The 22,981-nt window shown below is 40.4% G+C and overlaps 1 protein-coding gene across 2 annotated transcripts; it reads left to right on the top strand.

Annotated features, from left to right (window-relative positions):
- Nucleotides 1–1,404: 1,404 nt before the first annotated feature.
- GTF2A2 (general transcription factor IIA subunit 2) lies at nt 1,405–20,262 on the top strand. Of its 2 annotated transcripts, none has more exons than XM_001173111.6 (5): nt 1,405–1,593; nt 6,675–6,795; nt 8,208–8,312; nt 16,706–16,832; nt 19,971–20,262. In XM_001173111.6, exons 2-5 carry the CDS (start codon nt 6,724–6,726, stop codon nt 19,994–19,996), a joined length of 330 nt encoding a protein of 109 aa, XP_001173111.1. In that variant the 5' UTR covers nt 1,405–1,593; nt 6,675–6,723; the 3' UTR covers nt 19,997–20,262. The 2 variants fall into 2 exon arrangements, with proteins under 2 accessions (XP_001173111.1, XP_016783801.1); XM_016928312.4 differs by having other exon boundaries at nt 1,569–1,881.
- Nucleotides 20,263–22,981: the final 2,719 nt, after the last annotated feature.

Genomic DNA, 22,981 nt, shown 5'->3' with positions numbered 1-22,981 from the left:
GAGTTCAGCCTGCTTTATTTTAACATCAAAACAATAATGAAACTTTGTGTTTCATAGTTGAGAATTTTTTTTAATTAATGGGGAATCCAAGGATGAAACCATGAGTGGCTTAAAATGAAAACATGGCTTTTATTTATTTATTTATTTTGAGACAGTTTCGCTCTTGTTGCCCAGGCTGGAGTGCAATGGCGCCATCTTGGCTCACCGCAACCTCCGCCTCCCAGGTTCAAGCAATTCTCCTGCCTCTGCCTCCCGAGTAGCTGGGATTACAGGCATGCACCAACACGCCCAGCGAAATTTTTTTTGTATTTTAGTAGAGACGGGGTTTCTCCACGTTGAGGCTGGTCTCGAATTCCTGACCTCAGGTGATTCGCTCACCTCGGCCTCCCAAAGTGCTGGGATTACAGGCATGAGCCACCGCGCCTGGCCGAAAACATGGCTTAAATAAGAAGAACTTGTTTAGTTCATAGACCTGCTCAGAGGTTCCAGCTGATACCACTTGGTAAGTGTTTTTTGTGGTTTTGTTGTTGTTGTTTTGCACGTACTCTTTAATCACTATTCAGCTATTTTGTAGGATAAACTGCTCTACACATGACTGCTGGGTTTAAGCCAGTTAGTGTACCATGCACCCTGACACCTAAAACAATTTGTGATTTTGCAAACTTGAAATTTATATTGAAGTATTTATCTTGCATATTAGATGCAAATTTTAAATATAACTTCTCCCAAATTAAAGTTCTTCATGAACTGGTCACAAACTAAAAACTTTGCCTGCAGCCCTGTTTCGAGGGGTAAAGAAGATACCCTGCTTACCCTGCTATAATTTTTTTTTTTTTTTTTGAGACGGAGTTTCGCTCTTGTTTCCCAGGCTGGAGTGCAATGGCGCGATCTCAGCTGACTGCAACCTCCGCCTCCCAGGTACAAGCCATTCTCCTGTCTCAGCCTCCCAAGTAGCTCGAATTACAGGCATGCGCCACCACGCCCGGCTAATTTTTTGTATTTAGTAGAGACAGGATTTCACCATATTATGCTGGTCGCGAACTCCTGACCTCCGGTGATGGACCCGCCTCAGCCTCCCAAAGTGCTGGGATTAAGGCGTGCACCACCGCGCCCGGCCCCTGCTATAATCTTTTCAGAATTCGTCTGCAAGGTCTTCAACAGTGTTACCCTGAACACACTTCCGGCATGAAATATGAATGCCCTACATTTCTTAAATTGTGCATCTAACAATGGAGAAGATTAGTCTCTAAAAATTATAATTCCCTTAGGAACGATTTAGTAAACCTGGTGAATTACTCGAGCAGCGCGCCTGTCCACCACTTTAAGGCTTCAAGCTCCAGCCCGACGCCCCTCCTTCCCTCTCCACGCCCTTCCCTGACAAGGCTTGAGTGGCGGGCGAGAGCAGGGCTGGGCGGGGCCTCCCGGCCCTCGGGCGGGGTGTCACTTCCAGGTTCCGCGAGCACTTCCGGGTCGTCAGCCCAGTTCTGCGGTTTCTGCGGCGGCTGGAGAGGTGGTGGTCGGAGAAGTAGGAACCTCCTGCTGGGCTCGTGACGGCTTCTGTGCGCTCCGCGGCGGGAAGCGCCTTCCCCACAGGTAGTGGGTTAGGGAGGGCAGGGTTAGGGAGGGAAGCAGGGCCGCTCTCCCTGTCGCCCCCCCCCCCCCGGAGTCGGAGTGCGTTGGTCGGGTAGTCTCTGAGGGCCCTTCGCTCCTGGGATCTGCCCGTTACCGACCGTTGCCGGCAAGGCCCCGCGGCCGGCACCGGAGAAGGGCGGCGAGGCGGCGGGGATGGTCGCGTCCCGTGGCGGGAGGCTCGTCGTTCACGGGGCGCCCACAGAACCCACCTAGGGGAGGTCCTCAGCCCACCACCGTATTTTCAGCCAGGTGAATGTCTTAAAGCATCCACTAGCGTCCTGTGAGTTTTGCCGAATTTCGGAGAGCATTTTTTAAATGTCTCATTCCTGTGCTTTGTAGCTTGTTGTTTGAAGTCTGCCTTCCAACTTTCTTCGTGCGAACTCCGACAAAAGGAACGAATTTTAAACTTGGTGGTTTAATCAAAAAATGCTAGGACGAGTTACTTCCGAATTTGACTTCTAATTTTCTGAACTGCAAAACAAGAAGGGAACAATAAATTTCTGTGGCTGATACCACATCTAAAAGATTAGAACACTTAACAAGGAATTTTTAAAGAATGTAAGAACATTGAAATCAGCACTTTTAACAAACGTTTAACGCAGGGCTATTTTCTAGATAAACTCAAAAATTTGTCAAATGGGACACGATGCACGATTCTGTATTCCTACTCTGTGGAGTTTTTATCTACCTATTGGGACTTCTTGCCCTTTTTAACCCCCTCTCCCCTCCCACACGCATATTATACTTACTGATATTTGCCTTCGTTTACTGAACAGATTTTTTTTTTTTTTTTGGCTCCCATTGTGTGCCAGGTACTGTTCTAGACGCCTATTTTACTTAAGTGAACAAAATAAAAAGCTTTGCCCTCATGGAGCTTACATTCTATTAGAGGATGCAGAAAATAAAATATATAATGGTGTTAGAAAGTGATGGTGCCATCAAAAAAAAAAAGAGAAAGATAAAGGAATACGGGAAAGTTCCAGAGTGGAGGTGGGAACTGGTATTTTAAAGATGACGGTGGTCAGTTTGAGTCTCATTTAGTAGGTGTTATTTGAGCAAAGACTTGAAGGAATTAAGAAAATTTGCTAAGTAAATATCAGGAAGAGCATTCAGGCAGATAGGAAAGCCAATACAAATGCTTTTAGGCCTGTCATGTTTGAGGAATAGCAAGGAAGCCAGTGTATCTGGAGAGGGATGAGCAAGAGTTTTGGGGGTGGAGGGACAAGAAGATAAAGTCAAAGAGATCATGGTAGCCGGATCATTGTAAAGGCTGATAGAAGCCATGGGAGATTTTGAATAGAGGAGAGGTATGTTGTAACTGAAGTTTTAGAAGATCACCCTGGCTGTGAGTTGTGATTAGAGTGTAGGGGTGAGTGTAGAAGCAGGGAAATCATTTAGGAGATTTTTGCAGTAATCCAGATGACGAGAGTGGCCCAGGTCAGGGTGATAACCGTAGGGATGGTGAGAAGTGGTTGGATTCTGAATGCATTTTGAAGGTAGGCCTTACAGTATTTGCTAGGAATTGGATATGGAGAGTGAGATAGAGGGAGTGGAGGATGAAATCAAAGGTTTTACCCAAGCTCGTAGAAGTATGTTCTTTAAGCCACGATGCAAAAGATAACAAATAGAGATGTTGAGTAGGCAGCTAGATTCAGGAGTGAGAAGTTCTATGCTATATGAATTTGGGGATCATCAGCAGTGGTACTTAAACCATGAGAATAAATGTTATCAGTAAGGAATGGGTGTAGACGGAAAGCAGCAGAGGCCTAAGGACTGTGTCCTGTGATATTAAGAGTTTAGCGAAAACGGGATCAACCAGCAAACAGTATTAAGAAGGATGAACTTGTGAGTTAGGACAATCCGAAAAGGGCAGTGTCCCAGAAGCCAAGCTAAGATCCTGTACGAAAGAGGAGGGAGTAATCAGCTGTGTCCAATATTCTGAGTGAGGCTAGAGAATTAGCTTTAGCATTGCCATTGATGACCTTCACCAACCTGTTTCCTTAGAGTGCTAGAGGCAAAAATTAGCTTAAGAGAAAATAGGAAAAGAATTGGGAGACAGTGAATACAGACAAAACTAAGGGATTTTGCTGCAAAGGGGAACTGAGAAATAGGATGTAGCTGGCAGGGGATTTGGGTTGAGGGGTTTTTGTTTTGTTTTACTTTTTAAGGTGGGAGAAGTAGCCACCTATGTGTTTGCTAATGGAAATAATCCGCAGAGAGGGAAAATTTGATGGTGAGGGAGAGAAGTAAAAACTGAATTGTCAGAACAATATCCTTGAGTGAATTAGAAGACAATGCCTGATACAAAGGTAGAAGGATTGGATTTAGATAAAAATAGGTATAGAGTTCAACTATAGTGACAGGGAGGGAGAGTATATGGGTACAGGTTGGGCATCCCAAATTCAAAATGCTCCAAAATCCAAAACTTTGAGCACCAACATGACACTGAAAGGAAATGCTCTTTGGAGCATTTCAGAGCTTGAATTTGGGGTACTCAATCACTAAGTATATACGATGCAGATATTCTAAAATCCAAAAGACTTCAGGTCCCAAGCATTTCAGATAAGGAAGGTTCAACCTGTATAGCTATTGGTAGGTAGCTGGATGTGGCTGTGAGTCTGGAAGTTATTGCTTCAGTTTCCTCAGTAAAGTGGAATACTTTGTGTCATACTCAGATACATTTCTAATATATTAGCACTTTAACATACTACCAAGTATTTCACTCAACAAATACTTAATAGATACTACATACGTTGTTCTAGTTGGTAAATATGTAAATGAACAGAAGTCCCTGTCTTCAGTGTGTCATCTATTTTAGTAGATGGAGACAGAATAAGCATATATGTTAGCTTCAGTTATTGGTATGAATGAAAATAAAGCAGTGTGAGGAAGAAGGGAGGTAATTCTTTCTTATAGGTTGATTATAGAAGGCCTTTCTGATGGAGTAATGTTTGACCCAGAGATCTGAATCAAATGAGAGAGTGAACTATGCAGGTATCTGGAAAGAATACTGTCAGCAAAAAGAAGACCACAAAGGCCCTCAAGCAGGATCATGCTTCCCCTGTCAAAGAACAGCAGGGGACCAGTATGACCAGAGCAGAGTGAGAGGGTGAGTGGGCGAAGATAGGGAAGTAGGCACTGGGGGGCCCAAATCACATAGGCCTTCGAAACCATGGACTCTGTGGTTTTCACTGAGATGGGATGCTGCCATTGGTGGTTTTGAATAGACCAGTGATGTGATTTGCCTTATGTTTTAAAGTCTTAGTGTGGCTACTATGAGGGTGGGGTTGGGATAGGCAAGACTGGAAATAAGGAGACCATGAGTTACCACATTAACTTTAGTGACAGATGATGGTGACTTAGGGTAATAGCATTGAAGATGGTAGAAGCTGTCACATTCTGGCTATAGTTAGAAGGACAAGCTGAAAGGTTGGCTGATGGATTGGATGCCAGGTAAGAAAAAGAGAAGTTACTCTTGACTCAGGTTTTTGAGCTGTTACAGGAAGGCTAGGTTTACTGTTTACCGAGGTGGGTAAGACTGAGGACAGAGCATATTTGCAAGAGTAGCATCAGAAACATGGTTTTTGACAAATTGAATTTGAGCTACCTACTTGATATTTTTATCCAGTGTCAAGCAGGCAGTTTTATATATGGGTACAAAGGGAGAATTGAGGGCTGGAGATACAAATTTGAGAGTCATCACCAGATAGTAGATGGTATTTAAAGCCGTAAGTCTGGATGAGGTAACTAAGAGAGTAAAGTATGTGGAAAATAGAAGACCCAAGAAAACTTAGGGCAGTTCAACAGTTACAAGTCAGGGAGCTGAGGAGGAACCAGCAAAAGAAAATAAAAAATACAATGGTATCCAGTGACATGAGAACTGAGAGTGCTGTCTCAAAGCCAAAGAAATGTTTCAAGAAGGCAGAAATGATCTGTTGTATCCAGTGCTAGCAAGGTGTGAAATGTAAGGACTGATGGCTGGCCATTATTTTTGCTGAGTTTTATCTGATGATTGCTCCTCAAATGTATTTTCCCCCATCCATCTCCAGACTGAAAGGGCCGTGAGGTCAAGATCTTACACCTGACGTGTAGTGGAAGCTCAGTAAATATTTATTGACTGTGTACTGCTGCCACCCTTTTCGAGCCCCCATCCCTCATCTGTTTCTAAATCATGCACTGAAGCCCAGCTGTCTGACCTTTCCTGCCTAAAATTCTTCAGTGACTCCCCACTGCTTGCACCTATCCTGCCAAACAACTCCATCTATGCTGTCTCTTTCAGCTTCATCTCCTGCCACTCCCTATTCGTACTTATGCCCTGATAATGTAGAACAGTTTATGTTTTTCCCCACAAACATTTCATCCTTCCATGGCTTTACTTATTCTATTCTGTCAGCCTGTGGAATGACTTCCCTCCTCTGCTTGGCTAAAGTCTAGCTTAAAGAACCTGGAAGCTTTTCTGAGCCAGCTCACTTCTACAGGCAGCCTCCATGGTATGCTTTGTATCTTTATCCCAGTTCTTATCTTTTTGTATGTTTGTTACATTCTCTAGAGTATAAATTTGTAGGATTGGGAGCATGCCTTTAATCATCATCTTCTCTCTGGAACCTGTCACAGTGCCATTCTCTTGGTAGGCACTCTGTAAATACTGAATTTAGAGAGAACAGGAAAATAAAGGGGCAGACATGCAAACATGAGCTGAAGATTTTACCAGTGACTTGACAGCAGGTAGAAAGGACAGTACATGGAAAATTCTAGATTAAGTCAGAAGGCAGACATTTGAAGGAAATGGTAAAGACATTTTAATAAATATAACAGCTATACTGCATAAAGGAGTATAAATGCCCATGTCAAAATCATGGGGAAAAAAACTGGAAAATCATTTGTAGCAATTCCTTGTAATTCTAAAATGATTATCTAGTAATTTGCAACCACTAAGCGTTCTCCTAGTTCTATATTAGAATATTTGAGGTAGATGATACTATATACATAATTTATGATGTTACAGTATGATCTTTTTTAACAATTTTATATTAAATTTTTAGGACATCAATGCAAGCTTGAATAAGAAAAACAAATTCTTCCTCCTAAGCCATGGCATATCAGTTATACAGAAATACCACTTTGGGAAACAGTCTTCAGGAGAGCCTAGATGAGCTCATACAGGTGGGAGACTGAATTAAAAATCAAACATTTTTATCTTGATGGGTTTACAGTAATTCTTGTCATATCACTTAGGCAAAGAGATATAAGGTAAAATATCTTGGACTATTTGACCCAGCAAGTCAGTAACACTGATTAAATTACCTCAAATTCTTGTTTATTACACTGTCCTGACAACAAAACATGATTGAATGATATCATTAAATATAGCTAAATCTGGGTACGTGCAGTGTTTCATGCCTCTAATCTCAGCACTTTAGGAGGACAAGGTGGAAGGATCGCTTGAGGCCAGAAGTTTGAGACCAGCTTAGGCAACATAGCACCACCCATCTCCACAAAAAATAAAAAAATTAGTTCGGTGTGGGCGCATGCCTATAGTCCCAGTTACTCAGGAGGCTGAGGTGAGAGGATGGCTTGAACCCAGGAGTTTGAGGCTTAAGTGCACTATGATGGTACCACTGTACTCCAGCCTTGGTGACAGAGCAAGATCCTGCCTCTAAATAAATAAAGTTAAATCTTCAAAAATTTTTGTTCAACATAAAAATTGAGATTATTGGTTTCCCCCTTCTCAAATTTAGGGAAGAAAGTCATATACTTTTTAGCTTTAAGATAGTTTTGTCCAATTTAAGTCTTCTGAGATTTACAAGTCTGAATTTATATTTCAATTTTAAGAGAATTAACCCTTCTGTATAATTCTCCCAAATAAAAATATATTAAGTATTTCCAGCTGGGCACCATGGTTCATGACTGTAATCCCAGCACTTTGGGAGGCCGAGGCAGGCGGATCACCCAAGGTCAAGAGTTAGAGACCAGCCTGACCAACATGGAGAAACCCTGTCTCTACTAAAAATATAAAATTAGCTGGGTGTGGTGGCACACATCTGTAATCCCAGCTACTTGGGAGGCTGAGGCAGGAGAATCGCTTGAATGCGGGAGGCAGAGGTTGTGGTGAGCTAAGATTGCGCCATTGCACTCCAGCCTGGGGAACGAGAGCGAAACTCCGTCTCACAAAAAAGGAAAAAAAAACGTATTAAGTATTTCCATTTGTTGGTATATTTTATGAGATTCAATGAAATTTAATAGGTTTTTTGTTAATATAGGCCCTGTGTATTTAAAAGAAACACCTCTTTGTCTATCTTCTCCTTTCCAGCCACTGTAAGGGAAAATTGACAAAGTTTTGTTCTGGCTTTGTAACATCACTGCATGTTTTCTCTTCAAGATTGTGTCAAGATAGTACAAAAGATGTCTTCAAGCTTGGTGCTTCATCATCAGTTATGGCAAAGGAGATAAAGGAATTCTAGTTTAGAGGCTTTGGTTAACCTCAGTTAAATTTTAGATGATAATTTGTATATTTTTATTTACTTTGTCTTTAATGTTCTTCCCTAACGGGATTTATGACCTTTACCTTTTCTCAGTCTCAACAGATCACCCCCCAACTTGCCCTTCAAGTTCTACTTCAGTTTGATAAGGCTATAAATGCAGCATTGGCTCAGAGGGTCAGGAACAGAGTCAATTTCAGGGTAAGGATATTTTCCTGAATCTAGAAGCCTGTACCAATGGTTGTTAAAACACTGTTTTTTTTTTAGGACCCCTACATATTTATTAATCATAAGAGGAAGAGGTGGCTTAGTCAATTTTTGGAACTTGTTTTATAGTAACTAAATTATACTTTTCAATCAACTATAAACTAAGTTGATCCACTTAATGTGAGATACAGAGATGTTTTTAGATTTTTATTTCATTGTTTCACAAATCAGCCTTTGTATGTTTGGCTACCTTCCCTGAAGAGTTACTGAGTTTCCAAACACTGAAATATTATCTGCAGGATTAAAGGTAAGTGGCAGAGTAATCCCCAAGGTTCTGTTATGGTTTTCAAAGTCTGGCCTTTCCCCGTTCCCGGGAAGTAGAGTTATTTCTAGAAACTTCATGTTGCCTCCCTCCGACTCTTAGGTAACTTGGCTGATAAAAACCTGATCTCTAATGGTAGATAACAGTCTATTCTGGTAGCTTGGTCTCACTTCAGTCACTTATACTTTGAACAGTGGTCATCCAAAGCTGAATAAAATTATCTGTCTCAATTTCCTGATAACTTCAGATTAAGTGCCCATTGAAAGAGTCATGGTGCAACAGAAATAATTTTACCACATTATGGTATTGATGGAGTCATATAATATATGATGATGTTTGCTTATTATTTATCTAACTTTATGTTTATATTGTATTATAAGGCATAACCTGTAGAAATATAGTCAAGGTTAAAATATGATTACAACCAAAATTTGATCATTAGTTAACATCTGCCTACTTCATTTGGTACTTAAACATTCAATAAACAATTTGAGTGTCTGTTAACATACCAGGCATGCTCTAGATACACAGAGATGAAAAGATAACATACCAGGCATGTTCTAGATACTCAGAGATGAACAAGATAGACAAAGCCCCATTTGACTTAAATTTTAGTGAAGGATAAAATCTCCATGTATTTTATATTAATATAAATAAGTCTCATATATCAGTTTCATGTGCCAAAAAATTATCTGGAGTAAAATATGCCTTCAAGACTGTATAATTTGACCAGTGGATCCATGAATTTTTAACAGTAATGATTCTGCCAAAATTAGTTTGTGCTTTTTTATATACCCATATGCAGAAGTCTGCCCAGATGATCCATGTTAATACATAAATTTTGCTCTAATAAGAAATTTGGTGGACTACTTATCAGAGGCAATATAGTTCACAAGGCCTAACTAGTCATCTTCTAGGTGCATTATTGTAGGTTTCTAGTTTGGATTTCTTTAGCTAGAGTTAAAGTAATTTGACATTTACATTTATCTTGCATAGTGTTTTGTAAGTTTGTCTATTTTCGAAAAGCTATAAATAATTGCTCTCAGCCTTGATCAGAACTTTTCCATTCTTGCTTTTTATTTTCCTGCTGCTACTATTCTAACTCACGCTTTTTATCACCCTACTCCTGGGTTACAGCCAACTTGATCAATTTTAAATCCGGAATGTTTGCAAATAACATTCTGTTTAGCTTAGTGTAGCATATGGCCGAGATAAAAGATAATACGTTAGAAATACCTAATTTTCAGAGCCATTTTGCTAGATCAAATTTAGGTATATATTTTTTATGTATAATTTGCTGACATAGCAACGAGTAAGCATCCTTTACAAGAATAGAATAATCCTATATAGCATGTTAAATTGTTTTTTAGTTTTTTTTGTTTGTTTTTGTTTTTTGAGACAGAGTCTTGCTCTGTCGCCCATGCTGGAGTGCAGTGGCGAGATCTTGGCTCACTGCAAGCTCCGCCTCCTGGGTTCACGCCATTCTCCTGCCTCAGCCTCCCGAGTAGCTGGGACTACAGGTGCCCGCCACCACGCCTGGCTAATTTTTTGTATTTTTAGTAGAGAGGGGGTTTCACCGTATTTGCCAGGATGATCTCTATCTCCTGACCTCGTGATCTGCCCACCTCGACCTCCCAAAGTGCTGGGATTACAGGCTTGAGCCACTGCGCCCGGCCTGTTTTTTGTTTTAAATCCTTTTATGGGTTCAATATAAGTGAAATTATTTAGTAGAGTGTTTAGGAGAAAATCCTCTTAAGTATGAGAGCTAAGGTTTTAATCATTTATATGTTTTAATTTATTAGTAAAAAACTCATATGTACCATGGAGCTTGAACTTAATTAATTTTTAGGGAGAAAATTCAGATTGAAGTAGTATGTGTAACTAGGCTAGGCTTTTATTTATTTATTTATTCTTTTTTTTTTTGAGACGAAGTCTGTTACCCAGGCTGGAATGCAGTGGCGCAATCTCGGCTCACTGCAACCTCTGCCTCCTGGGTTCAAGCGATTCTTCTGTCTCAGCCTCCTGAATAGCTGGGATTACAGGCACACGCCACAACGCCCAGCTAATTTTTGTATTTTTCATAAGAGATGGGATTTCACTATGTTGGCCAGGCTGGTCTCGAACTCCTGACCTCATGATCCGCCCGCTTCGGCCTCCCAAAGTGCTGGAATTACAGGCGTGAGCTACCGCACCTGGCCATAACTAGGCTTTTAAAGAGCCATTGTATGTTTTTGGGAGAACATATGCCCATAGATAAAAGTAATGGTTACTTTATGGTGTTGAGCCTCAAACAGTAATTAAACAAGCGTTAAAAGATTTAATGCCACACCCCCAAAAAATAAGATTTAGTGATCAAGAAAAATAGCCCTTCTAACAAAACTGAAAGTTTCCTTTTCCCTGTTTTTTGATGTTTCTGTAACAAACATTTATTATATAACTTTTAAGATGTTCTTTTAGGCTGGGTACGGTGGCTCATGCCTGTAACCCCAGCACTTTGGGAGGTCAAGGTGGGCAGATCACTTGAGGTCAGGAATTTGAGACCAGACTGGCCAACACAGTGAAACCTCATCTTTACTAAAATGAGCTGGGCATGGTGGTGCATGCCTGTAGTCCCAGCTACTTGGAAGGCTGAGGCGGGAGAATCGCTTGAATCCAGGAGGCGGAGGTTGCAGTGAGCCAAGATTGCGCCACTGCACTCTAGCCGGGGCGACAGAGTGAGACTGCATCTTAAAAAAAATACAAAAACATGTTGCCCCATTGTGGATACATGTAAAACCAAAAATGTATTTATTAAAAGTGCATTGAAGATACAATTTGGCCAAATGATTAAGTGTTAAAAGTAATATTTGACCAAAGCCAAATATCTTATAGAAGAAACTTTTTGAATTTAAAGAATAAATCTAAAATTACACTTTGAAAAGTATAATTATCTGGCACTGCAGCTCAAGCCTGTAATCCCAGCACCTTGGGAGGCCAAGGTGGGAGGATCACTTGAGGGCAGGAGTTTAAGAGCAGTCTGCAAAATATAGTGAAACCCTGTCCCTACAAACAAACAAAACAAACAAAGTAGCTGGGTGTGATGGTGTGTGCCCATAGTCCCAGCTGCTGGGGAGGCTGAGGTGAGAGGGCAGCTTGAGCCCAGGAGGTTGTGGCTGCAGTGAGCCATGATCATGCCATTGCATTTCAGCCTGGGTGACACAGCTAGACCCTGCCTCAAAAAAACTATATGTATGTAAATATGTATAAACGCATATAAATTATGTAATATTTATAATTATATAATATATACACATATAAACCGAAAGACATGTATATATTATGTTTGTAATTATATAATTATAGAGTATATGTATATATAGTATATACATATATATAAACATCGTTTTTATACTAGAGATACTAAATGGAGTCTGACTTTCAAATCAGTGAAAAAGCAAGATATTTAAATAACTAAAAATTATATACAGAAAAGCTTATTTCATGTTAGAGATTCTAATTCAAATTATTCTAAAAAGATTATATTATTTCTTACGTTTAACTTTTTAAAAACATTTGTTGGCTCAGAAGTTACGTAGCTAATGTGCACTTTGATGATGTTAATTGTCAATTTTCATCTACAGTTGGAAGGCATTTAATATACTTTAATATCTTTCAGTCAAGTTTTGTAGCATTTTATTTTTGTGGTAAAATAAATGAAGCATATACATTTATACTGCAACTAATGGAATTTCAGCATATGATATGTAAGATTTTTCACTCCAATCTACATCTAAAATGCTTTATATTTGAAAGTGAATACTCACATACTGGCTCATAAATCCCAAGGACTTGCTTTGTTTAAATTATTTACATAACATTATCCAATGAAAGTAATTTACTGCAAGCTAAGCTATGAGGACACAAAGGCATAAGAATGATATGACTTTGGGAACTTTGGGGAAAGGGTGGGAGGGTGGCGAGGGATAAAAGACTACACATTTTTTAAAAGAGAAAGTAAGGCAAGGCACAGTGGTTCATGCCTGTAATCCCAGCACTTTGGGAGGCCAAGGCAGGCAGACCACTTGAGGTCAGGAGTTCAAGACCAGCCTGACCAATATGGTAAAACCCCGTGTCTACTAAAAATACAAAAATTAGCTGGGTGTGGTGGCGCATTCCTGTAGTCCCAGCTATTTGGGAAGCCAAGGCAGGAGAATCACTTGAACCCAGGTGGTGGAGGTTGCAGTGAGCCAAGATCACACCACTGCGCTCCAGCCTGGGCAACACAGCAAGACTCCGTCTCAAAACCAAAAAAGTAATATACACATTTTTTTTTTTTAAGGCGGAGCCTCACTCTGTCACTCAAGCTGGAGTGCAATGGTGTGATCTCGCCTCACTGTGACCCCCGCCTCCCGGGTTCAAGCGATTCTCCAGCCTCAGCCTCCCGAGTAGCTGGGATTACAGGCACCCGCCATCATGCCCGTCTAATTTTTATATTTACGTAGAGACGGGGTTTCACTTTGTTGGCCAGGCTGGTCTTGAACTCCTCACCTCAGTGACCCTCCCACCTCAGCATCCCGAAGTGCTGGGATTACAGGTGTGAGCCACCACACCCGGCCAGTAATATACACACTCTTAAGATCGTGGATTACACACAACTTCAGGATGCTGGAAATGAACGTTGAGTTTGGCATCTAGCTGTTTAGCTTTCCAGAGGTTCAGACTGTAGCAAACGAGGAGATCTAATTTTTAAATATATTTTATAGGCTTACAATTTTGTGTCTTTTTCCCTTAACATCATGGGTGATTTTCAGTGTATTTATCACTCCACTGAAATTGCTGTTGCCGAGTTATTTTTGCTAAATCTAATGCATCATTTGTAGTGCTATTGATGATTGTTTTTTTGAACCCCTATTTCCCTTGAAACCATACTGTGTGAGCTTTTCTCCTATTCCCTGGCCTGTTGCTCTCAGACTCCTCTGTAGTTCTGTCTCTGCTTATCATTTAATTTTTGGTATTTCTTAGGGTTATAGCGTGCGTCCGCTGTCCTTGGTCTCATCCAACCCTCTGGCTTTGGTTAAACTGAATATCATGATCACATGCTTTCTCCTATACTCCAATTACTTATTGGACATCATGACTTAGATATACCTGAAATTCAACAAGTTCCAAGTTTAACTTTACTCCCAAACCAGCTTTTTCTGTGAATGCATTGACATTCAAGTCAGAAACTTGGGAGTTACCATGGATTTCTCTGTCCCCCAACCCCACCATATTTATAGTTGTCCATTCCTACCGGTCCTACTTTAAAAGTCTCTCCATTTCTATTGATCCCTTTACTATTAATGTAGTAAAGCCACTTTCACCTCTCTGATTCACCCAGCTAACAGACATCAGCTTCATAGTTGGTCTTACTTCCTTTAGTCATACTCCTGTCTAACCCATTATGTCATCACCAAAAATGCAAATCTGATCAGACTCTTATGCTTAAAATCCTTCACTGACTTCCCAGTACCGTTAGGATGGGGCAAAGGTTTTCCAAGGTTCTCCTTTATCTTAGGACCTCCTGACACGTTCTGTTTTCTGGAATCGACCACCCCATTCCAAGTGTTTGTCTTCCTTTCCATTATCCCTCCTCTCCATTGACTCTTACTTATTCTTTAGGACTCAACTTAAACTTCACTTTTTGAGAGAAGCTCTCTGCCTTGTGTCCTCCATACTCTTGAGTGCCTTTGCTGTACTCTCATTGTACCCAGTAACTGACTCTTTCATAGCACTGTTATACTACGTATTTACCCAGCTCAGCTCACCAGTGACAGGGACCTGTGCTTACCATTGTATCCTCAGAGGCCAGCATAGTCTAGCACACAGTAATTACTCATTTATTATATTCATTCATTCATAGCTATCAGTTTCCTTAATCATTCTCACTTGATAGACTATTTAGAATGAATCCCATTTTTGCTATTACAATAATATTGCAAGGAGCATTTTCATGCTTGGTGGTTTGTTTCTGAGTTGAAGATTTTAGGCATTTAAGTGTTGCCTACTAAATTTCCTATGTGACTATATGTGTGCATGTGTGTATCTCAGGTTTTAATTGTATTCTGTTGGTGTCTATGCACGACTTTCATCACATTCTTTTTAAAAATTTCCGGCCGGGCACGGTGGCTCACACATGTAATCCCAGCACTTTGGGAGGCCGAGGTGGGCAGATCACCTGAGGTCAGAAGTTTAAGACCAGCCTGGCCAACATGGCAAAACCCCGCCTCTACTAAAAATACCAGAATAAGTCTGACGTGGTGACAGACGCCTGTAATCCCAGCTACTTGGGAGGCTGAGGCAGGAGAATCACTTGAACCTGGGAGACAGAGGTTGCAGTTAGTCAAGATCACAGCACTGCACTCCAGCCTGGGCAACAGAGTGAGACTCCATCTCAAAAAAATAAAAATAGGCTGGGTGCTATGGCTCACGCCTGTAATTCCAACACTTTGGGAGGCCAAGGTGGGCAGATCACCTGAGGTCAGGAGTTTGAGACCAGCCTGGACAACATGGTGAAACCCCATCTCTACTAAAAATATAAAAATTAGACAGGCATGGTGGCCTACGCCCTGAAGTCCCAGCTACTCTGGAGGCTGAGACAGGAGAATAGCTAGAACCCAGGAAGTGGAGGTTGCAGTGAGCTGAGATTACACCCCTGCCCTCCAGCCTGGGCCACAGAGTGAGACTCCATCTCCAAAAAAAAAAAAGTAAAAATTTCCTTTTGATGCTCAAGTATATATATATTCCTACTTTAAACAATTTTTTTTTCTTAATTAGAAGAATGTGTCCTGGGCATGGTGGCTCACGCCTGTAATCTCAGCACTTTGGGAGGCTGAGGTGGGAGGATTGCTTGAGGCCAAAAGTTTGACTAGCCCGGCCAACATAACAAGACCCTGTCTCTATTTCTTTTTAAATATTAAAATAGGCTGGTGCAGTGATTCATGCCTGTAATCCCAGCACTTTGGGAGGCCAAGGCGGGCAGATCATCTGAGGTCAGGAGTTTGAGACCAGCCTGGCTAACGTGGTGAAACCCTGTCTCTACTAAAAATAAAAAAGTTAGCTAGGTGTGGTGGCATACACCTGCAATCCCAGCTACTCAGGAGGCTGAGGCAGGAGAATAGCTTGAACTTGGGTGGCGGAGGTTGCAGTGATCCAAGATCTCACCACTGCACTGCAGCCTGGGCAACAAAGTGAGACTCTGTCTCAAAAAAAAAAAAAAAAAAAAAAAAAAAAAAAAAATTATATAGGGCAGGCGTGGTGGCTCACGCTGGTAATCCCAGCACTTTGGGAGGCTGAGGTGGGTGGATCACCTGAGGTCAGAGTTCGAGACCATCCTGGCAAACATGGTGAAACACCATCTCTGCTAAAAATAAAAAAACTAGCTGGGCATGGTGGCAGGCGCCTGTAGTCCCAGCTACTTGGGAGGCTGAGGTAGGAGAATCTCTTGAACCTGGGAGGTGGAGGTTGCAGTGAGCCAAGATCGCACCACTGCACTCCAGCATGGCAACAGAGCAAGACTCCATCTCAAAAAAATAAAATGAAAACGTATAAAAAATTATAAGTTGCACAAGACAATGAATGTTGTAGTCTTAGTGACCGATGCAGTAATGCATCTGAGCCAAGTCACAGGATTAAAATTTAGTGTTTCTAAGAAATCCCTGCTTTTGTACATTTGGAGAATTAACATACACAATAAGATGTGTAACTTTTAACAAATATTTCCATAATTTGAATGAACTTTCATAACTTAGCCACATGAGGGCAATAGAAATACAAACGCAAGTTTTTATTTTTTCTTCATATTTCAGGTAAGTAATTTGCAATGCAGACTAAAAATACAGTCTGCCAACTAAAATATTTTTGAAATCTTCCCTTAGCAAATTTGTCTGGTGGTTTTTTTAAGTAGCTAGGATTAAAGTTAAGGAAAATCTTAAGCTAAGCATTAAACTTATTATGTTCTTGGTAGCTAAGATCTCTTAAATTGCTTTGGAGAAAAATGTGAGGGGAAAAAACGTTTCACGGTATTTCTAAATGTTTTGTTTTAAAGGGCTCTCTAAATACGTACAGATTCTGCGATAATGTGTGGACTTTTGTACTGAATGATGTTGAATTCAGAGAGGTGACAGAACTTATTAAAGTGGATAAAGTGAAAATTGTAGCCTGTGATGGTAAAAGTAAGTGCTTGCCTTATTTCTGTGAAAGCTACTTGAAACCTTGTTTTTATGAGCCTTTAGAAGATCTGCATCCATAAGAAAAGCCTAACGGGTAAAATGGCCCTATGATCAACTCCCAGATAAGCCCAGGCTTTTATTTCCGCTAAATTCTGATTACATATCTCAAACAGTGCTCTTACTGACTTTGTGACTTAATAACATATAGACTGCTTACACAGGTTGGATTTGTGTGGGTAAAATAAGCAAATTAATAAGCATTTGTTCCCTATTTCCATTACAAATTTTAAGTGTTTATCAGGCTTTTCAGACACCTTTTACTTTAAGGAATAATTTTGACAATCCTATGGTTTCTATGTTGCTGGAGACCCATATATTTAAAGAGTTATTTTAAACAGGATTTTAATTAGCCATAAGAACTTTGGAGTCATGATGGTAAATATTCATCTAATCTGTTAAATATGACATGTGCAAGTGAACTTTTCACACCAGACCTAGGAACTTCTTCAGGTCCTTAAATGTTTCAAAAACTATACACCTAATTTCTGTTTCATGATTAGTTTATTTCCTTTTTGCTAATTATATTATTTTAAATATACTTAATAATCTGAATCATTTGTGTTAAGAGCAGCTATTCCAGAAAGTAAATAGAAAAGACTGCTGCTCTTTGACAGGGAGTTCTGAAAAGCAAGAGAAAGATACGTAGAAAGTAACACCCTCCATTTCCCTGTTTGAGTCGGATTTGTTTTATATATTTTGCATTTCCAAAGAAATAGCTAATCAATCACTGAAGAAATGTAGAGAATACAAAAAAGCACATGGAAGAAAAATGTTCTCTATAACACTACCTGATGGTGTTATAACTGCCCTATTGAATATTATATAACGTATTTTTTTTTGCAAAAAGGTATGTATATGTAGACATTAGTAAATGTATTTTTGAGTTTACTACTCTTAAGCCTTAAAAAAAAAAAAAAAAAAAAGAGTCTTGCTGTATTGCCCAGGCTGGTCTCAAACTCCTGGGCTCAGGTGACCTTCCCACCTCCTTCTCCCAGAGTGCTGGGATTACAGGCATGAGCCCCTGCACTTAAGCCTGATTTTTAGTGGCTATATAAAATTACACCTTAAGCCCTTTTTAAAGAAATAGTCTCTTCCAGATATCAGAAAGTCTCTGAACCTAGCAGCATTACTGTTGGTGACTTGTTATAGTTCAGAAGGTTACCTAGGAATAATCAGTCTAAGAACTTTGGGCATAGTTAACTTTTTATTATAGTCATTAGATACATCTTTGTCATTACAGCAAGGAACAATATTTGGGTCTTTTTTAAATTCCTGTGAAGGTGGTGCTGTTTCCTGAATCACAAGATAACATTTCTATATTTGAAATTGTGTACAATTTTTTTTCATATTTAAGCTAACAGCATCCTCGTAACCCGTGTTATATTTTTATTAGTCTGTAGAATTTAGGGATTAATTTATAATACCTAGATCTCTATCAAAATGAATTAATGACATACACCAGTACTGCTTAGAATTTTTTAGCATGGACATGTTCTGTTGCATTTTCCAATAGCCACTCATGGCTGTTGTACTTGAAATGTGGGTATGCGCAGCTGAGGAACTTGACTTAAGCTGAGGAACTTGACTTAATGTTTTAATTTTATTAATTTGAATTTAGCCACATATGGCTAGCCAGTGGTTACCATATTGGACAGAACAGATGTAGACTAGTAGAGTGTCAGTTTCAGTCATTTGAACCATAGCTGAGAACCAGAAAATCAGTAAATAAAGCCTCTGAACAGAATAAATACTGGTGTATAATATCCAGAATAAATACTGGTGTATAATATCAAAGAATCCATGTAAAGATATGTATTTTACTGATAGGAGCTCCTGTCTGGTAGTCCTTAGAGTGTGTTGCTCTTTACTATACAAGATTGTTTTCCAAACTTCAGTGGATGAGAAGTAGCAGATTGGCCTTGTTTATTGCAGTAGTTTTTGAGGATTTTTCCCTCACACTTCAGCACAGTGTAGTAATTGATCTTTAGTGAGAAGATTGTTGAGTCAAGGAAAGCTTAAATTGTATTCCATTTACTTTATATCTGCAGAAAAGAATGCAGTGTTAAAAAGAATGCAGTGTTAGAAGTTTGGGACAGTAGGCCAGGTGCAGTGGCTCACGCCTGTAATCCCAGCACTTTGGGAGGCCAAGTTGGGCAGATCACTTGAGGCCAGGAGTTCAAGAGCAGCCTGGCCAACATGGTGAAACTCCATCTCTACTAAAAATACAAAAATTAGCCAGGCATGGTGGTACCCACCTGTAATCCCAGCTGCTGCGGAGGCTGAGGCAGGACAATTGCTTGAACCCGAGAGGTGGAGATTGCAGTGAGCTGAGATTGCGCTACTGCACTCCAGCCTGGGCAACACAGTGTGACTCTGTCTTTAAAAAAAAAAATTGCCAGGCACAGTGGCTCACACCTGTAATGCCAGCACTTTGGGATGCCGAGGTGGGCAGATCACGAGGTCAGGAGATCGAGACCATCCTGCCTAACATGGTGAAACCCCGTTTCTAAAGTACAAAAAATACAAAAAATTAGCTGGGCGAGGTGGCGGGTGCCTGTAGTCCCACCTACTCGGGAGGCTGAGACAGGAGAATGGCGTGAACCCCGGGGGGGCAGAGCATACAGTGAGCCAAGATCACGCCACTGCACTCCAGAGAATGGCGTGAACCCCGGGGGGACAGAGCCTACAGTGAGCCAAGATCACGCCACTGCACTCCAGCCTGGGCAACAGCTAGACTCCATCTCAAAAAAAAAAAAAAAAAAAGTTTGGGACAGTAAAGGACCTGGGGAAAAAAAGGGTTATGTAACAATTATATGAACCAAATGTAGTTCAACTTGGTTTTACTCTAGTATGAATATGAGGAGCTAAGCATCTTTGTATCTCTGCTTAAAAGGAAACTTACCGAAGTTCAACATATTTACAGTGTCACCTTTCCTCTTTAACCTTGCCTTCTGTTCTTCCCCACCCCGCAAGCCACCACCACTATTAGTCCTGTGTTCTCATTTTTGATAGTCTTAAAATAGTTAATTGTAAAATTAAATTGCTCCTTGAATTTACTTTACTTTCTCTTTTGTTTCCTAGATACTGGCTCCAATACTACAGAATGAATAGAAAAAATATGACTTTTTTACGCCATCTTCTGTTATTCATTGCTTTTGAAGAGAATCATAGAAGAGACTTTTTATTTATTCTAGAATTGCAGAAATGACTACACTGTGCTATACCAGAGAATTCCAGTAGAAAGAAACTTATAACTCTGTAGCCTCTTACATCACCTTTATTATACAGCATGAAAAACCATAACTTTTTTTTAAGGACAAAAGTTGTTGCCTTCCTAAGAACCTTCTTTAATAAACTCATTTTAAAACTTTGAGTCATAACTGGTGAAGCTATTAAGGTAGCAATATGAAGATATTAGATAATGCATTTTCCCATTTCCTTTGCAAGGAACACGATGCTCTTTCAGAATGCTTATTTCAATAAAGTCATGTTTTGTCAGTTGTAACTTTACCTGATGAAAGCATCAGCAGGGGCAAAACCAAACTCTGGATGGAATTTTTTAAGAAAATCCCTTGCTTTTTAAAATACAAAACCAAAGTTAATCATTGGTATAAAAAAACCCAAGTACAACTTGATTAGGAAAAGTTAGACAATCATAGCAAAAACAAAACCAAAAAACTTTCCTTCTTAGACCAGGTAACATGAGGAAGGGGGAAAAAAACCTAAACAAAATAGTTCCCCCCACAAGACAGGTGTCTTCAGCTTGCCATATTGATCCAAATTTCATACATTTTATCATGTACATGATACATTAGACTTACAATAAAGTCTAATTATTAGACTTTATGTCAGTGGATTGTGTTTGCAGAAATACAGAAGTAACATACTGACCCTAGGTGAGGAGTTTCTTACATGGTTAACTGGATTGACCCAATTGGAGTAAAAGATTTTTGCTGTTACCTCGATGCTCCTGCAGTTGTTACCTCAGCATGCCACTGTAGTCCTTGACTCTCACATTAAAACTAACTTTGGCTAGGTACTGGTGGCTCACACCTGTAAGTAATCCCAGTACTTTAGGAGGCTGAGGCTGGAGGATTACTTGAGTCCAGGAGTTGGAGACCAGCCTGGCCAATATAGACTGTCTCTACAAAGAAAATAAAATTGTTTCATCCTCCAATTCATTCTATGCATGTATTTCCATGTTCCCTTCCTAACCTCCACTACTACCTATTACATAGTCTGCTCCAGTTAAGCTTGAGAAAGAAACAAAAAAGACATGATTTTTTAATGTTTGGTTCTGCTGTTTCCTCCAGTTTTCATGCCTTTCCTGTCAGCATCAAAATCCTACCCATCCTCCAAAACTTAAACCCAGTTGTATCTGAGTGTAATCCATATTTCTTGCTTTCTGACCTCTTACAAATGAGTGGTTTAAATACATGAAAAGGCTGGGCATGGTAGCTCATGCCTGTAATCCCAGCACATGGGGGGCCGAGGCAGGTGGATTGCTTGAGCTCAGGAGTTCAAGACCAGTCTGGTCAATATGATGAGATCCCTCCTCTCTACTAAAACCTACAAAAAAAAAAAATCCAGGTGTGATGGTGCCTGCCTGTGATCCCCCAGCTACTTGGGAGGCTGAGATGGGAACATCAGCATTTGAGCCAGGGAGACAAAGGTTGCAGTGAGCCAAGATCACACCACTGCCCTCCAGCCTGGGTGAAAGAGTGAGACCCTGTCTCAAAAAAATACATGAAAAAACAATCAATCAAGGACAGAATATAAACCTTTTTGAGAACAGAGGCAGTAATACATGTTTCCTCCCAAAAGAGGGCAGGATAATCATTCAGGTATGTTTATTTTGTATTACAGCTAACATTTGAATAATATTTTCACAAATGCTTACTAAACTCAAGTATGCCAGGCACACAGACTAGAAAACTGCAATTGGAGTAGAATATGCACTTCAACCCGGACTTTTCCCTTTTTGACATGGAGTCTTGTTCTGTCACCCAGGCTGGAGTGCAGTGGCACGATCTTGGCTCACTGCAACCTCCGCCTCCCGGGTTCAAGAGATGCTCCTGTCTCAGCCTCCCGAGTAGCTGGGATTACAGGCACATGCCACCATGACTGACTGGTTTATTGTATTTTAGTAGAGACGGGTTTTCACCGTGTTGCCCAGGCTGGTCTAGAACTCCTGAGCTCAGGTAATCCACCTGCCTCGGCCTCCCAAAGTGCTGGGATTACAGGCATGAGCCACCGCGCCCAGCCCAAACTTCAAACATAGCTCTGTACTGTGAAGTGCTCTGTACCTAGAGCTTTGCTCAGCATTATTTAGTGGGAGATCATTTCTGTGATGGGACAGGTATTTCAGGCTGACTGAAGTTGAGTCAGTTATAATAGATGCTAGAGTACTCATTTAGGTAACCGGTATGGAATACACCTAGAGTTTTTACATTTCATCCATTAAAACCAGTTTTCATATTTAGCTTAGCCACCATACATACCTCTGCATTTGCCTGGGCGGAGGTGCAGAAGTCAAAGCCTGGCATTTCCTCCTGTCACTTCTAATTATCGCATACACATCACATGACTGACACTTGCACTGTGGCGTGTCTTCCAATATTACCATAGTGTTACTCAAACCACTGGAATTAAAAGGGTCACAGCAAGTGCATGTATCACTTTGTGCCCTCCCAGCTGGCCACAGGTTTCAGTGATAAGAGTCTTAGTTCCCTGCTGATTCCTCAAAGATCTAGAACCAGAAATACCATTTGACCCAGCAATCCCATTACTGCATATATACCCAAAGGAATATAAATCATTTTATTACATAGACACATGCACGTATGTTCACTGCAGCATAATTCACAATAGCAAAGACATGGAATCAACCCAAATGCCCATCAATGATAGACTGGATAAAGAAAATGTGGCACATACCCACCATGGAATATCATGCAACCATAAAAAGGAATGAGATTATATCCTTTGAAGGGACATGGATGGACCTGGAAGCCATTATCCTCAGCAAACAGGTACAGAAAACCAAACATCACATGTTCTCATAAGTGGGAACTTAACAATGAACACATGGA

The sequence above is a fragment of the Pan troglodytes genome, chromosome 16 (genome assembly GCF_028858775.2).
Source record: "Pan troglodytes isolate AG18354 chromosome 16, NHGRI_mPanTro3-v2.0_pri, whole genome shotgun sequence".
In the NCBI taxonomy this organism is placed as follows: domain Eukaryota; kingdom Metazoa; phylum Chordata; class Mammalia; order Primates; family Hominidae; genus Pan; species Pan troglodytes.
This window is presented reverse-complemented; position numbering and strand designations above follow the sequence as displayed.

Coding starts and splice junctions, on each gene's coding strand:
- GTF2A2 (XM_001173111.6), top strand. CDS start 6,724: ATGGCATATCAGTTATACAGAAATACCACTTTGGGAAACAGTCTTCAG. Junction 6,796..8,207: donor GCCTAGATGAGCTCATACAG/GTGGGAGACTGA, acceptor ACCTTTTCTCAG/TCTCAACAGATCACCCCCCA. Junction 8,313..16,705: donor GGAACAGAGTCAATTTCAGG/GTAAGGATATTT, acceptor TTTGTTTTAAAG/GGCTCTCTAAATACGTACAG.